The sequence below is a fragment of the Struthio camelus genome, chromosome 15 (assembly GCF_040807025.1).
Source record: "Struthio camelus isolate bStrCam1 chromosome 15, bStrCam1.hap1, whole genome shotgun sequence".
Classification (NCBI taxonomy): Eukaryota; Metazoa; Chordata; class Aves; order Struthioniformes; family Struthionidae; genus Struthio; species Struthio camelus.
In genome coordinates, this window is record NC_090956.1 from 18,726,554 (window position 1) to 18,740,515 (window position 13,962).

Consider the following 13,962-nt stretch of genomic DNA (forward strand, 5'->3'; position numbering starts at 1 on the left):
AGGTATCTTGAATTGTGGCACCCAGGAGGCGGTTTGAAAGGAGGAGGGTGGCGGAAATAAGTGTGCCTGTAGCTTGCAGCAAAAAGTTTTGGGGGAACCTCCATTCCTGAAAGGCAAACGCGCTCCAGACGACATCTCTTAGAGCTACAACAAGCCCAGGGGAACAGCTGAACTTTTTAATGGTGATGAAAAGGGTTTCAAATCCCAGTGTCACTCTCTTGCTCAAAGACTATACTAAGATTTTGGAGGACCTGAATGGTCACAGTACAGCAGGCGGGAAGAGCAAGTCGAGCCTTCAGCACAGACCCTCTGTGAGCTGTTCCTTATATATCATAAAGCAGAATAAGCGTGCTAAGTTACCCGGAAGACAAACCGAACATGCCTTTAAAAAAAGGCAGCCTGTACACAGCAGCATCGGCTGTTTCCCCAGCGGTCAGTGAAAAACGCAAACCAAAAGGGTCAGCAGCAGCGTGACACTCCTACGGCTGCTGCCTTCCTCCACCCTCCGTTCCAGTCCTTGTCCTTCCCGCCAGCGCGGCCTGGCCTCCAGCTCGCAGAAACGGCGGCGTTGCCAGCCTCCGATTTTCATTCGCAACCCGTCAGAAATCCAGTCGTGAGTTAACAGCGCTACCCTGGACGCAGCTTTCGCATCTGTCACTGAAGTTATCTGCAATAGGTACTAGCTCGCGTGGCCTTTACAGCTGCAGTGAGCGGGGCCTGTCTACATCACAGCAACTAATTTAGTCTCAGAAAAGCTAATTTAATCTGGCAGTGAATGTTCTCAGAGCTTTCTCACACAGAAAAGCTTTTATCTTGGTTGGCTTAACAACAATCCAGCGTATCCAAAAATGCGGAGGGGTGGCTAAGGAGGAACACCACCCTTGTCTTTTGAGCTCCCCAGTACTTTTGTCTGAGCGATCGCTTTTGGTAACGGCAGACTTGGAGAAAATGCAAAATGTCTCTCCTTTTTTTTTTTTTTTTTTAATAAAAGCCAACTGTAATTTAAAGGCAAAATATACAACATCTCAGGTTCCTCCCCCACATATTCTCACCTAAGCCTTGACAGAAGGAGCTTTGCTCTTAATAAAGCTAACACCCAGCGAAGATTGTTTAATATTAGATACCACAGTCACTTCCACATCAGCACAGCGGCAAACCCGGGGAGCACAACCTGCCACCGGTCGGCAGCTTTCCCCCGGCCGCACCACACAGGAATAAACTTCAGAAGAAATTCAAAAGCCCTCCGCAGCAAGAAGCTGCGCTACCGCACCAGGAGGCATTTCAAAGAGGCTCCCAGAGCGTCCTCCACAGCGCCAGCCTCCGCAGTCCCCCGGCAGCAGCGGGGGGGAAACCAATGAAGCCACCGGAAAGCTTTCTTCTTGCTGTTTTCAAGTCCTCGCTCCTAGGAATCTTCCCCCCGCTTGTGAAATTACGCACGGAGGCGGCGCGCGTCCCGAGCCACGCTCGGCCGTCTGGACTGAACGGGCGCGCACCCTCCCTCAGCCCCGCAACGAAAAGGCTGCGCTCGTACAGCGCAGCGGCACGAGGGCATCCTCACCCGCCCGCAGCGCTTGCGAGGTCCGTCACGGCGAAGCCGCGCACGGCAGAGGCCTCACAATCAGAGAGGCTAAAATCCGGGTTTTGAAAGCGTAACAAAACCAGCCTCCACGCTCTCGGGAGCGCCACCACCGTCCTGCTGCCCAAGGCCTGAACCATTCCCGGGGGACAGGGCTAAGAACGGGCCCCAGATGGGACCGGCAGTCCAGGCTGAGCCAGTCATCAGGGAACAAGGAGAAGCTCAGAGGAAAGCAGGGCGTTACGACAGGCCAGAGGATAAGAAAACAAACCAGCACAACACTCCCCTTGTTCCCATCAGTGAGGAACCACTGTCCCAAGCACGGCCCGCGCGCAAAGCGAGCGGCGGGCAAGGGCTGAGCCACGGCCGTTTGAGAAACGGAAGAGGAAACATGGACAGCAGCTCTCCCGGCTCTCAGAGATGCTGCCAAGTCAACCCAGAACGTATCAACCCCTCTCTGTTTTCAAAAGCCCTGCAAACGCATGGCCCTGCCATAAAAAGCAAGGTGCGCGAGGTGAAGCCGGCCTCGGGCGGGTTTCCCTGCGGCACAGCTCAGCGCTCCGCACGGCCGAACGGGAGCCGACGAGCCAGCTCTTCCCGGCGCTGCCCCTCTAGTTGCGCTCGAGTCTTCCAACACGACGGCCTTTGCTCGGCGACCTAAACAAACCCAGTTTTTACAATAATTCTCCGCAGGAGAATCGTGCATTCACCCAGAAGCTAAAAGAGTTTACCTGCTCCGGCAGCGGTGGGGCTTCGGAAGGGGGCTCGAGGGATTTCTGAGCAACGACGGCTGACTTTAATCCCGTTACTCGGCTGCTCCTCACAACTTACGGAGGGGGCTGCATTTTTTCAAGCAAATAATTGTGCTTCAGAACATGCTTGTAAAAACAAAAAAACAGAAAAACCCCTCCAGCTCGCTCTCTCGGGATCCCAGTAGGGATATACACCTTGCAGGATCCCAGACCGCCGCGATTTTTCCTTTTTACCTCTGCAAAGCCCGTGCGCTTCCAGAACAGATTATTTCGTTTGGTGAGGCAAAAAGAGAAAACAATTAAGCGCGTTAACTCGAAGCGAGACTACTCCTTACGAAAGCACTCCTTCCAAAAAACGCTAACAGGTGGCTAGCCTGTTAGGGCGAGGTAGGGAAGATTTTCTTTCTGAATTAAGACACTAGATATCACAGAAGGTTTGGGGACACGCACAGGTGGGAACGTCTCCGCGAACACCGGCTCAGGGCTGTAAAATCGCCACCTAAGCGCAGGCCCCTTCTTTCATAATCTGCAATTGTCTCAATCGCGCTACTATTCCCTTTTCTTATACGTAAAGGGCAAGGAAAACATTACCGCTAATACAGGGTCACCTTACTAACAGCGACATATACGGGGAAAACGCTCACAGCGCTCTCATGGCTGCGGCACCCGTCCGCGCCCGCAGCAACGCCTGGCCCTGCTACAGGCCCTACAAAACCACCTCTTACGCAGGGATTTAAAAACTGGCCTCTGTACAAGCCAAGATATCCTCTCCTGATTACAGCCGTTATAAGGGAGGAAATGCAGGGCGCTATAACCGTTTCCAGTCCAGCCGGTTGTGGAACACCTAATTTCATCCTTCTGTTTCTCTCTAAGCAACAAAGTTATCCCGCATCAGAGCGGCTATTAGAGGGCTACGAATCTCCTCCCCAGACCACTCGTCCTCCTGCCGGGAGATCGCTGCATCAACCACCTCCCTTAAATACAAGCGTTTCTCTGCCAAATTCTATTTTAAAGGAGAAAAGAAGATGAACTTTTACATAACAGAGCTGCTTACGGCCCTTTTCGGGCTCCGCCTGTTAGCGAGGAACGCGGGGCGGTGGGAACAGGCCGGCGGATCAAAACAACTTCGGGCCGAGAACTCAGCGACCCCCGAAACACGAAGGGGTTCGGGCCAGCTCTAGCCCGGCCGCCGGCCCGAGGAGGGACGTGGCAAAGCTCAGCGCTGCCCTCGCCCTCTTGGGAAGGGCCGCCGTCCACAACCAGGGGCTCCCTCTGCGCCGACCGCCCCAGGCGCGCGGGGAGCGAGATCTCCCGGTGCCCGGCGGGCGCGTTGGCCCCCGGCCCGGCGCCGAGCTCCTCCGCCGCCTGCTCCTTCGGACGCAGCCGGGAGCGAGCGCGATGGCCCGCGCCAGGCTGCCGAGGCCCCGCTGCTGCCCGGTGGCCACCTCAAGCCCGGCGCCCTCAACGACGGCTGCGCTACCGACACCCACCGACACCCAACGTTGTTCTTCCTCCCTCCCCCCCCCGCCCCGCTTTCTTCATGTTTCCTCCCTTTTTTGCTTTTCACCACTCGGCCCCCCAACCTCCCGCTGCTCCCCAACCGCCGCCGCGCAGGGCCCGGAGCCGCCCCCGCCGCAGGCTCCTACCGGCTGCCGGCTCCCCGCGGCGGCGGCGGCGGCTCCGGCACCTGCCGGGCGGCGGAGCGGGGCGGAGCGGAGCGGGGCGGGCGGCGCCGAGGCGGAGCGGGGCGGAGCGGGCCGGGCCGGGCCTGCTCGCACCGCCCGCGCTGCGGCCGCCGCCAGGCCGCGGGGGCCCCCGGGCAGCGCCGAGGCCTCGGGCCCGGCTCCCTCGGCATGAAACTAAGCGTCTGTAAAGCGCCGCCGAGGCCGCCCGGGGTCGGGGGCAGCGTCCGGCCCCAGCACCCCGCTGACCCCCCCCCGCTCCCCGCGGAGGCCAAGCGCTCCGAGCCCGCGGCGCCCCGGAGGGGAAGACGCCAGGCAAAACCCGGCTTCGGGGCTTAGCCCTGGCGGCTGCCCGGCCGGAGGGGCGAGCCGGGCAGGGCTGCCGCCCGCCAGCAGCTCACCGGCGCCGGGAAGGGTCGAAAGCCGCAGAGCGGCAAGTTTTGGGGTGCTCTGCGAGGCCGCCGGCCCGGCGGCCGCTGGACGGGAGAGGCGAAGGTGCCCCGGGCGCCCAGCCAGCGCTCTGCCGGGGCCGCCTGGGCCCGGCCGGGGCCAGAACGCCGGGGCCCTCTCCCGGTAACGGCCGCTGTGACCTCGGCTGGCGGCGAGGCGGGCCGTGCCCCGCGCCCCGCGCCCGGCTCTCCTGGCAACGAGCGGCGACGCGAGCCGCGGCCCAGGCCGCGTTGTGGCCCATCCCCGCGACAACGGGGCGCCGGCGCGCGCCCGGCAGCCGGCCCCCTCAGAGAGACCCAAGGCAAAATGAGCTGCTCCGTGACGCTGGCGGAGCTGGCGGAGGCGGCCGGCGGCGGCGTCAACGCCGGCGCCCTCCGCGTCCTTCTGCGCCGCGTCCTGGAGCACCTCGGCCTGCGGGACGTCGCGGTGGAGATCTCCGAGGACGAGAGCGGGTGTCTCAAGCCCGCCGCCGGGGCGGTGGCGGCGGAGGAGGAGGGCGGCAGCGGCTCCCTCTTCCACGAGATGCAGCTGCGGCTGGGGAGGGTGGAGAGCCAGCTGAGCCACCTGAACGGGCCCCCGTCCACCGCGGAGCTGCTGGCCCACAGCCAGGCCCCCGGCAAGCCGGCCGCCGCCATGTGGCAGATGATGCAGCTGAAGAAGAAGGTGGAAATGAATGAAGAGGGAGTGACGAAGGTGAGAAACGTTTCTGCAGGCACCGTCTGGCTCACGTGGGCCTAGCTCCTTCCCTAGGACTCGTTTAAGAGCAGTGTTTTAACTCAGCTGCTCACCAAAGGTGGTTTTGGTCACTTCTCACCTGCCACAGCGGCTCTGGCGATATTTGCTCTTGACATTTAGGTCCCTTGGGTCCCATCCCACCCGCAGCAAGGGTCACCCTCGTGCTCTAGCGAGACCAGGCTCTGAGCGGGGCGCTTTGCTGTACTCCGTCGCTAGGGCCAGCGCCTGTCCCTCCTGTCCCCGTCCTGTGCCTCCGCAGCCCCCGGGCTGGATACCCTGGCACTGGGCCTGGGACCTGCGGGCTGGGCTGGAGCGCTCAGCCCTCCGCTCACCAGGCAGGGCCCTGGCGCCCAAAACATGGTCCTTTTCTCATCCCTCGCCTGCGTTACCGTGAGTGGCTGAGCCGCAGGCGGCAGTGGCGGTGTCACGCAGGCAGCTGTCCCCACGCCGAGTCAGGACCCCGTAGGAGATGTTCACATGCTGCAGGTTCAGTGTATTTGGCTGCTGACGTTTAGAGCGTGAGTCGGAAACGTAACGTGTGGAAACAGCGCTGTCTTCCTCGCTCAAGCCACGGGTTGCAGCACAGAGATACCTCAGCTGTGGTCACTGTCCACAGTGACCAGGAGAGGGGCCAGAGTCCAGGTCACTTTGTGCAGCACCCCTTGGACTGCCGACTTCTCCGCTGGCCGCGTGGGGCTGGCCTGGAGCAGAAAACCAAGAAGTTTTTTCGTTTTTTCTGAGACCCAGGGCTGGTCCCATCTTGCATTTTCATGACTTTGGCTTTGAGCCTAACTATGAAGCAAAGGGCAAGGGTGACGCCGCTTTGCCGGGGTGAGGACCCTGGAGCTGGATGCCGGTCCCTTCACGCGCCCTTTATTTCTCTTGGGGAGAGCTGAGCGGGAGCTGCCGCGTGGGCGGCCCCGCTCCTTGGGAATGCCCAAGGGCTGGGCGGATGTGGCCAGTGCCGTGGCAGCAGCTCTGGGACTTACCCCTGTGTCCCAGAGACGCTCCAAACCCGCATCTTTGCCACACGCTGCTCAGCCTCGCTTCCGAGCCTGGTACGGAGCCAGCAGCCCAGGCTGAACCGCGAATCTCTCGTGCAGCAAAGCTGGACGCCGTCTGGGGATGCAGGCTGGCGTCGCACCGCAGCTGGCACGGGAAGCGCTTGCGCGCCGCAGGGCGAGAGGCCTGGTCCGACCCGCTGCAGAAAGCGTGACTTGTCAGCATGACTGCAGGAGCTGGCCTGGCCGATTTGGCTTCAAGGCGGGATGGGTTTCAGCCAAAATGGGCCAGACCCCCCGAGCCGAGCCATTCCCACTCTGCTGGCCAAGGCGGCAGAGTTGCGGTTGGGCGGCACTTTGGCCATGCAGACGATGGTGGAGGGTAGCAGCAGGAGCTGCGCTGGTTTGTACATCTGCGCCTGCGGGAAGGAATCCCTTTGCAAAAGTGTTTTGGGGATCCTTCCCGGGCAGAGCCTTCTGCTGGGCTGTCTGTGCTTGGGAAGGACTTTGCACGTGCCACATCCCCACGTGTGGACGCTGGCAGAGACCTGGCGTTATTTAGCCTCCACCCCCCTCTCAGGCAGTGAGATCCCCTCCATCCCGAGCGCTGTTCATTGCGCACGGGCAGCACGATGGAGGCAGTACAGCCCACAGCAGCGCCTGGCACCTGCCCCATGCTGTGACAGCCTGGCTTGCAGGTGGGGACACCTCTGGGCAAGGTGGGGACACCCCTGGGAGCGCAACACTCCCATCATGGGATGAGGGTGGGCAGGTCTACCAACATCAAACCGTGCCATGGGATGGACGTGTCTCCTTGCCAAGGAGAGCAGGCCCAGGGCAGGCAGGTCAGCACCCTTCCTTGGTGTTGGGCAGGCAATGAACCCCTTCCTTTGGCACTGCCACCCCAGCTTCTCCGTGCCCTCTTGTGTTCCTCAGGCCATGGACACGCTGCAGGAGCTGCTCACCACCATATGCTCCCTGCAAACCACCGTCGAGGCCTTCCAGGAGGAGCTGCAGCTCTTGAAGGACAATTTGCAGAAGGTGCATACAGGGAGCAGAACGGTTGGGCTCCCCGGGGCGGGGGGGCCTGCACGGATGGCAAGGGGGAGCGGGGTGACGGGGAGTGAGGTCCCAAACCCGGGCTCCCTTCCACCTCAAAGCTAAGCTGGGAGATGTGGGATCTGCCCCGGAGGCCTGGGGCTTTGGACAGAGGCTGCCTGCAGCTGCGGAGCCCAACGCCGGCCTGGGCTGGGCACTGCCGATCCCTGCCGACGCCGATCCCTGCCGACGCTGATCCCCGCCGATGCTGATCCCCACTGATGCCTCTGTTTGACAGGCTGGCTCGGAGGATCTGCGAGAGCGTTTGGGACGGCTGGATGAGCACGGCCACCTCCTGCAGAGCCTCCTGGACCAAATGGTGAGTGGGGAGACACCAGGCAGAGGGGCTCCGAGCCGGCCCTTCCAGCGCCTGCTGCTCAGAAGCACTCAGCACCCTACCAGCTGGGACCGTCCCCAAGCTGCTGCCCAGGGTTAGATCTTGGCAAATCTATACCGGAAACACATTTAGGCCTCCTGAGGGCTCCCCTAGCCCCACCGAGCAGCGCTGACCTGTCCGGATGAGGAATCTAGCCCAGTGAGGCTCTTCCTATGGGATCTGTGTCCCTCTCTGGTCAAGCTCCTGGCTGGTGGAGTAGGGACCCCTGGCACAGGGGACATCCACTGCTGTCCCACTGTGTCCTGGCATGGTGGCGTTCCGCCAGCCACGTCTGCTGCTCTTGTACCACCTGCCTGGGGGTGCTGGCAGAGCAGTGTCACCCCCGGACACAGCAGCGCACATACAGGGGCAGATTTAGCACTTGATTTTGGATGTGTCTCTCTGGACCACGCCAAAATCCATGAAGCCAGTGGGCCTGGGGGCCGTCCTGCCTCGGCGCATGTGTGCAGGGCGTGTTTCCAGCCCTCTGCTCCTTGGGCTGAGCACAGGCGGGCAGGTTTCGCTGCAGGGCAGTTTTATACCCAGCCTCGGGGCACCTGCGGGGTCGGGATGGTGCTGGGGACCGCGGGGGACGGCGGGAGGTTGAAGGAAGTGTGAAACAGCTCGCTTTTCTCTCCCGGCTGCAGGCGGAGGTGCGGACGGAGCTGAGCTCCGTGCCCCGGCAGGCCAACGTGGTGCACTGGAGCGCTCTCTGTGAGGCACTCACCAGCGAGGTTCGCGCAGACTCCTGGACGCAGGGCACCTCTGCCGGAGCGCAGCGGCTCGCAGGGCAGTCGCCTTCCGGCTGGGGCTTCCCAGAGACCTGGAGCCATCAGTGCCCTTGGGCTCTGGGACAGCTCAGGGCTCCTTGTCTTTCCCCCAAACCCCTGGGGCTGTTTTGTTTCAGAAACCCCGTGCCCAGGAGCGCAGCCAGGAGGCCACGCAGGAGCTGGCCCGCCAGGCCCTGCGCAGGCTGAGCTGGCTGCCGGAGCAGCACGAGGCCATGGGCGCCCGCGTCGCCCGCCTGGAGAGCCAGCTGCAGCAGCACGGTGAGCGCAGGCGGTCGCCGCCGGGCAGTGCCGCTGGGCCCCGCGGCCCCCGTGGGGTGGGCACAGCGCAGGACAGGCTCAACCGTCCCAGCTGGGACTCCAAGGACACATCTAGCAGGGATTGCAGCCCCCTGCCTCCTGTGGCTCTCCCCCAGCACCCACAGGTGCCCTTGGCCTGGCCGTGCCCACTGGGGCTGGTGGCAGGGCTAGGAGGCCTCCACAGCTGTGGAGCCACCTGGGTTGGGGATGGTGCCATGCCTGGAGCCTGCAGCATCGGTGGCAGCAGCCCAGGAACAAAGCTTTGCTGTCCTTTTTCAGCCAACCTCGGCACCTTGGACGACATAGCTGCCAAACTGGAGAAGGTGCAGAGTGAGATAAAGCACCTGGAGGACGAAGGAGAGAAGGTGCCCGGCCTGCCAGGTTTCGGTGGGAGCTGCTGGCAGGCCTTGAGGCCGCAGCCATGGCACCCTGCTCGCTGTAGGCCACGCTGCCATGTCATCCTGGGGTCCCCCTGCTAGCCCCTTGCTGGAGATGTCTGCAAGCCCACGTCCCCAGCAGCATCCTGCTTTGCCCAGGCACTTAACGGTGGCCATGGCCCTCTCCAGGCATCACATTTTGTCCTCCCCAGGCACTGGATTTCCGCAAGGACGTGCTGGACCAAGTGGGGCAGCTGCGGGAGCAGTGCACCAGGCTGCAGGAGGCCGCGGAGCGGCTCTGGAGCGACGCTGAGGACGTCCAGGTGAGCATGGCCCATGCTTAGCAAGGCTCGAGGAGCAGCTCCTGCCGGGGTTAGCGTCCAAACTGGGCTGGAAACACGGTCACCTCTGTGGGACGGGAGAGCTTCCCCCAGCCATGGTGCATCCCCTGCCAGGCCGAGGGCTCCGGACAATACCGGGACACTCAGCACACGGCGATTTTGCCACTGGGCCATCCTAGTGGAGCAGGGGCCGGAGCGGCATGAGCCAGCGGGCTCAGAGGGAGGGTTGTGGACTGCAGTGTCCCAGGCAGCAGTGGGGTGTGCGGTTGGCACTCACTGATCGATGCGTGGCCCACGAGCAGAGCCTGCGCGAGATGGTGGAGCATCTGGATGTGAGCAAAGCAGACAAGGCCCTGCTGGAGCAGGGCATGGACATTGTGAGTAGAAACACCCCAGAGAGCCCTGGGGCATCTGCACCGCGTGTCTGAGATGGCAGCGGTGCTGTTTACCCCTTGAGCCCCGCGGCTCTTTGGTACCTCGTCCCTGTGGAGATGGGAGCTAAGGGCGTCTCCTCACTGGCCCTTCCCCGAGCTGCAAAAGCCACCTCAAGATCTGCCCCTGGCTCCTGGGCACCCTGCCTTTCGCCAGAGCATGGGGACGTGGGGACTGTCCCAGCACGTGCAGTGACAACCCCTGCCTGCTGCGTGCCCGACCCTGGGGCTGGAGGCTGATGGGTAGCAGAGCTCCCTGGCCCAGCCTGGGCTTGGTGGCAGCTCTGTGCGTGGCAGAGGCAGGGACAGGGGGCTGCAGGAACAGCCCTGGCACCATGCCTCCCTTAGAAAGCAGACAAGGCTGAGCTGGAGACCAAAGTGAGCCAGGAGGAGCTGCAAAGCGCCATAGCCCAGCTGAGCGAGATGATGCACGACCTGCTACAGAAGATGTCCCTGCAGGACCAGGACTGGCAGAAAGCCCTGGAGAAGCTCGTCAGCGACATGGACTCCAAGGTAGCCTCACTGCCCAGGAAGGGTGGCGGGGACAGAGAGATGGGGGCAATATCAAGGCTCCCTGCTCCAGGCCAGATCAGGGACTGGTCCCACCTCGTGCTTGCTGAGTGGGGAGGGTGACCCCTGAGTCTGCTGGTACCAAGAGACAAAGGCTACGTATGTTGGGACTGGGCACATGTCCCCCAGTGTCCTGTCAGGGATTAGGGAGCCTGCAGGGCCCCCTCGGGGGCTGCAGGGCAGAAGTGGCCCTGGCTTGCCTTGGAGACAGTGTTGGGCTGGGCAGAGCCCACTAGTCTCCCCTTTTCCTCCTCCCTCAGCTGGACCACATGGTGTTGGACCCCCTGCGGGTGCAGCTGGAGCAGGTATGGAAGTTCACCAAGAGGTACCTGCGCCAGTGCCCCCCCTTCAACGCCAACAGTGCTGCCGGCTTTAAGAGGTGAGAGATGCTGGATCCCGTCCCGTTCTGTCCTGTCCAGTCCTGTCCCATCCTTTCCTGTCTCGTTCCATCCCATCCCATCCATCCCACCCTGTCCCATCCTGTCCGGTCCTGCCCTGCGCTCCACATTTGTCCAGAGGGCCGTGCCACCCTGCTCACAGGGATGTGGAGGGGCTGGCTGGCTCCTGGCTGTGGCTGGGCATGGAGCCCCTCCAGGCCCGACACCTGGCACTTTCCAGGCAGGGCGTCCCATATGCCCAGGCACCTCGCTCTAGGGTCAAGGCAGGCGATGGCGGCCCTCAGCCTCCACCTCCACGGGGAGCAGGGGGGAGGTCTCCTGGTGGAGGTTGCTTCTTCCCAAACCCTGTCTGTCCCACCTTGCACAAGGGTTGTGGGCCACCCATGGGCCCTCATGAGGTCCCTGACGTGCTGGCAGGGGAGGAGGTGCTGCCAGCGCGTCCTGAGCGGCCGCCCCTGTGTTGCAGGCAGCTCTTTGAGCGGGTGAAGTGCATCTCCTGCGACAGACCTGTGACAATTGTCCCCAGGCCGTGAGTAGCTGGACGGGGATCGCGCCACCACACCGCGTTTCCACTAGAGGCCACTGCCTGACTTGGTGTTTGCGTCCCCGTCCCCAGGCACTTGGTGACCGTCCGAAAGGCCAACCCGCTCCTCCGGCCCCGGCCGGCCAGTGCCAACGGCTATGAGTACCTGGCGCACCGAGCGTTGGCAAGGTGAGGGCCTCCCGGGTGCTGGCGGGGCCGTGGCGGCTCATGCCGCGCGCCGGGGCTGGTGCCGTGGCCCTGCCAGCCTGCACGCTGGGAACGCTGCTGGGTTTGGACCTGCCGCGAGGCTGCAGCTTGCCCGCTGCAGGCCGCCATCCCACCGGGGTGAAGGGATGAGCCCCGCCGGGGTGTTTTCCCTCTCCATTTGGGATGTGGGGTCACAGTGAGCCCTGGGCAGCCGTGGGCTCCTGGGGTGGGTGGGTGGGTGACAGCCGGCGCCGTCCTCCCAAGGGAGAGCGAAGGGAGCGCCGCGGCCAGCCAGGGCTCTGGTGCGGCCCAGCGGCGCTGGCCCGGCGATGCGCGCGCCGCGAGTCCCACCGGGCGGCTGTCCGCCTCCAGCTCCCTCACCACCGTCTGCCCCTGCGGAGACCCCGCTGCCTTCGCCGCCGAGAACGTGAGCCCCCCGGCCGGCGCGTCCCCCTGCGGCCCCACGCGCCCTCGTGGCCCCGCGCTCTGGAAGGCCGCTGAGCCCGCGGGCCAGGCGCAGCCTCGGGGCCCATCTGCCGCCACCGGATGTTCTTTCCTCTAGACCGAAGTGGACCTTTTGGGCATCAACGGGGTGCTGTACAAGGGCAGGCTGTGCTCAGGGGCCACCACCAGGACGGTCGCCCTGGAAAGGGACTTCCCAGGTAAGGGGACAGTGCCGGGGGCTGCGTTACCTCCCAGCTTGCTTCCCCGCTCGGGCCTGAGCGGTTGGCGGCGTCTCTCCACGCTGACGTCTCCATCCTTCACCCTGAAGGTATGAAGACCCTCCAGCCTCCCTCCCGGCAGGCCGCAGAGAAGACGCGCCCCGCCGCCAAGTACGGCAGCCACTACGTGTCCCCGTACTCGTGTGAGTCCCAGTGGGCCGCCCGCCCCGCCGCCTGAGCCTCGCGGGGCGCTTCCCGCAGGAAGTGGGCTGTTGCGCCCCGCGCAAGGCGCTGCCTGACCGCCGCCATTTGTCCTCCTGCACCGTAGGCGCTGCCATGCGGGTGAGGGCCCCGGCCTCGGGAGGCCGGCGGCAGCACGCGCCAGGCGGTGGCAACGTGGCAGGCGTCTGAGCTGGCTGGGGAGCGGGACGCAGATCGGCCCGCTGGCCCCGTCGTCGCTGTCGCAAGCGGAAATAACGCAGCGGGGCCGGGAGTGCCAGGGCTGTGCTGCCAGCGAGAGGGGTCTGCCTGGGGCGAGGTGGCCCCGCACCCTGCAGACCCCCCCCCAAGCGGTGGGGGTGATGCTGCCGGGGCCTCCTTCCCCTCGGCCCAGGCAGTGCCGCGGGGACTTCCCTCGCAGCCGCTCGCCGCAGCGGGGTGACTCCGCCAGCCATAAAGATGCTCCCTGCTCAGCTACCTCCCCTGTGTGGTCCCTGCGTTTGTGGCGCGTCCTCAAGAGACTGGGCCTGGGCCAGCTGAGCTACACGGGAGCGACCAGAGCCCAAACGGCAGCAGCCCAGGCGGGGCGGCGAAGCCGGCGGTGCACGCAGCCCAGCCGCGATGCAGGGGACAGCGAGCGGAGGCTGGCAGGGCACAGTGACACCAGCGCTGGGGTCCCTCCAGTAGCAGCGAGAGGCACGTGCTGCGGGGGACCAAGCGTCCCGTGCCGCAGGAGCTGCCGGGGCAGCTGCACGGCTTTTGCTGAGGCTTTGGTGGCCAGGTGAACGCTGGTCTGCGCCGGGAACGGCTGGGGTGACGCGGTGCGCGGCTGCGGTGCCCGGCAAAGCTCGGGAACTTCAGCAGCCGTGGTGGCCACCCTGCTGCAGCCACGGGTTTGCATCAGCTTGGTTCCCCAAGGGGATGCTTTTGGGCTGGGCCACGTCCCTGTAAGCTCTCTCTGACCAGCCCAACCTTCAGGTCTCTGGGTCTGGCCCTGGATTTTCTGATCCCACCACTCCCAGCAGACCTGGGATAGCCACAGGCAAGCTGCCCCTCCACGCCATCCTCTCCCCTGTCCATCCAACGCCTCCATGCTTGGTGACCTCTGGCTCCACCTGCATTTCAGTGGCAGGCGCCTCCCTCTGAGGACAGGGACAGCTCCCTTCCCTGCGCCTCCCCAGCCCCACAGGTGGTCTCTGTGCCCTGCACCCCGTGCCTCACGCGGTCCCTGCTCCCAGCAGGACTACGTGCTGGCCATGACGCACTCAGCTTGGACCTGGCCGAGGGAGCTGGCATACGGCACCTGCAGCCCCAGCTTGCTGAGGGTGCTGTTGGCTCGGCCCGCTCCGGTCTGCCCCACGGGCCAGGACTGAGCCATGCAGCCCTGGGGCACGACCCCACGCCGGCAAGCGCCCAGCTCCAGCCTTTGCTGCCCAGCCTCCATGGAGGCCTTCCAAGAGGCTGGGGAGATGCGGC

At 64.0% G+C, this 13,962-nt stretch overlaps 2 protein-coding genes across 4 annotated transcripts in view; one reads left to right on the top strand and one right to left on the bottom strand.

Moving 5' to 3' along the window:
- The window catches only part of CDIP1 (cell death inducing p53 target 1), a 21,309-nt gene extending 15,497 nt beyond the window's left edge, over positions 1-5,812 (bottom strand). The window contains exons 1-2 of one of the 3 annotated variants that reach the window (XM_068908557.1): positions 3,975-4,033; positions 2,308-2,415 (exon numbers count right to left, since the gene is read on the bottom strand). The gene's annotated coding sequence lies outside the window, so the exon portion shown is untranslated. Of the gene's footprint in view, positions 1-2,307; positions 2,416-3,974; positions 4,044-5,584 lie in introns of those variants that run through there. The other 2 variants (XM_068908558.1, XM_068908555.1) reach the window with 2 other exon arrangements.
- Positions 4,685-12,964, top strand: C15H16orf96 (chromosome 15 C16orf96 homolog). The gene is made up of 16 exons (XM_068908550.1): positions 4,685-5,153; positions 7,133-7,237; positions 7,533-7,613; positions 8,318-8,404; positions 8,578-8,719; positions 9,038-9,123; positions 9,348-9,458; positions 9,779-9,853; positions 10,256-10,420; positions 10,738-10,856; positions 11,342-11,404; positions 11,492-11,587; positions 11,870-12,032; positions 12,168-12,267; positions 12,378-12,470; positions 12,596-12,964. Exons 1-16 carry the CDS (start codon positions 4,767-4,769, stop codon positions 12,676-12,678), a joined length of 1,956 nt encoding a protein of 651 aa, XP_068764651.1. The 5' UTR covers positions 4,685-4,766; the 3' UTR covers positions 12,679-12,964.
- Positions 12,965-13,962: the final 998 nt, after the last annotated feature.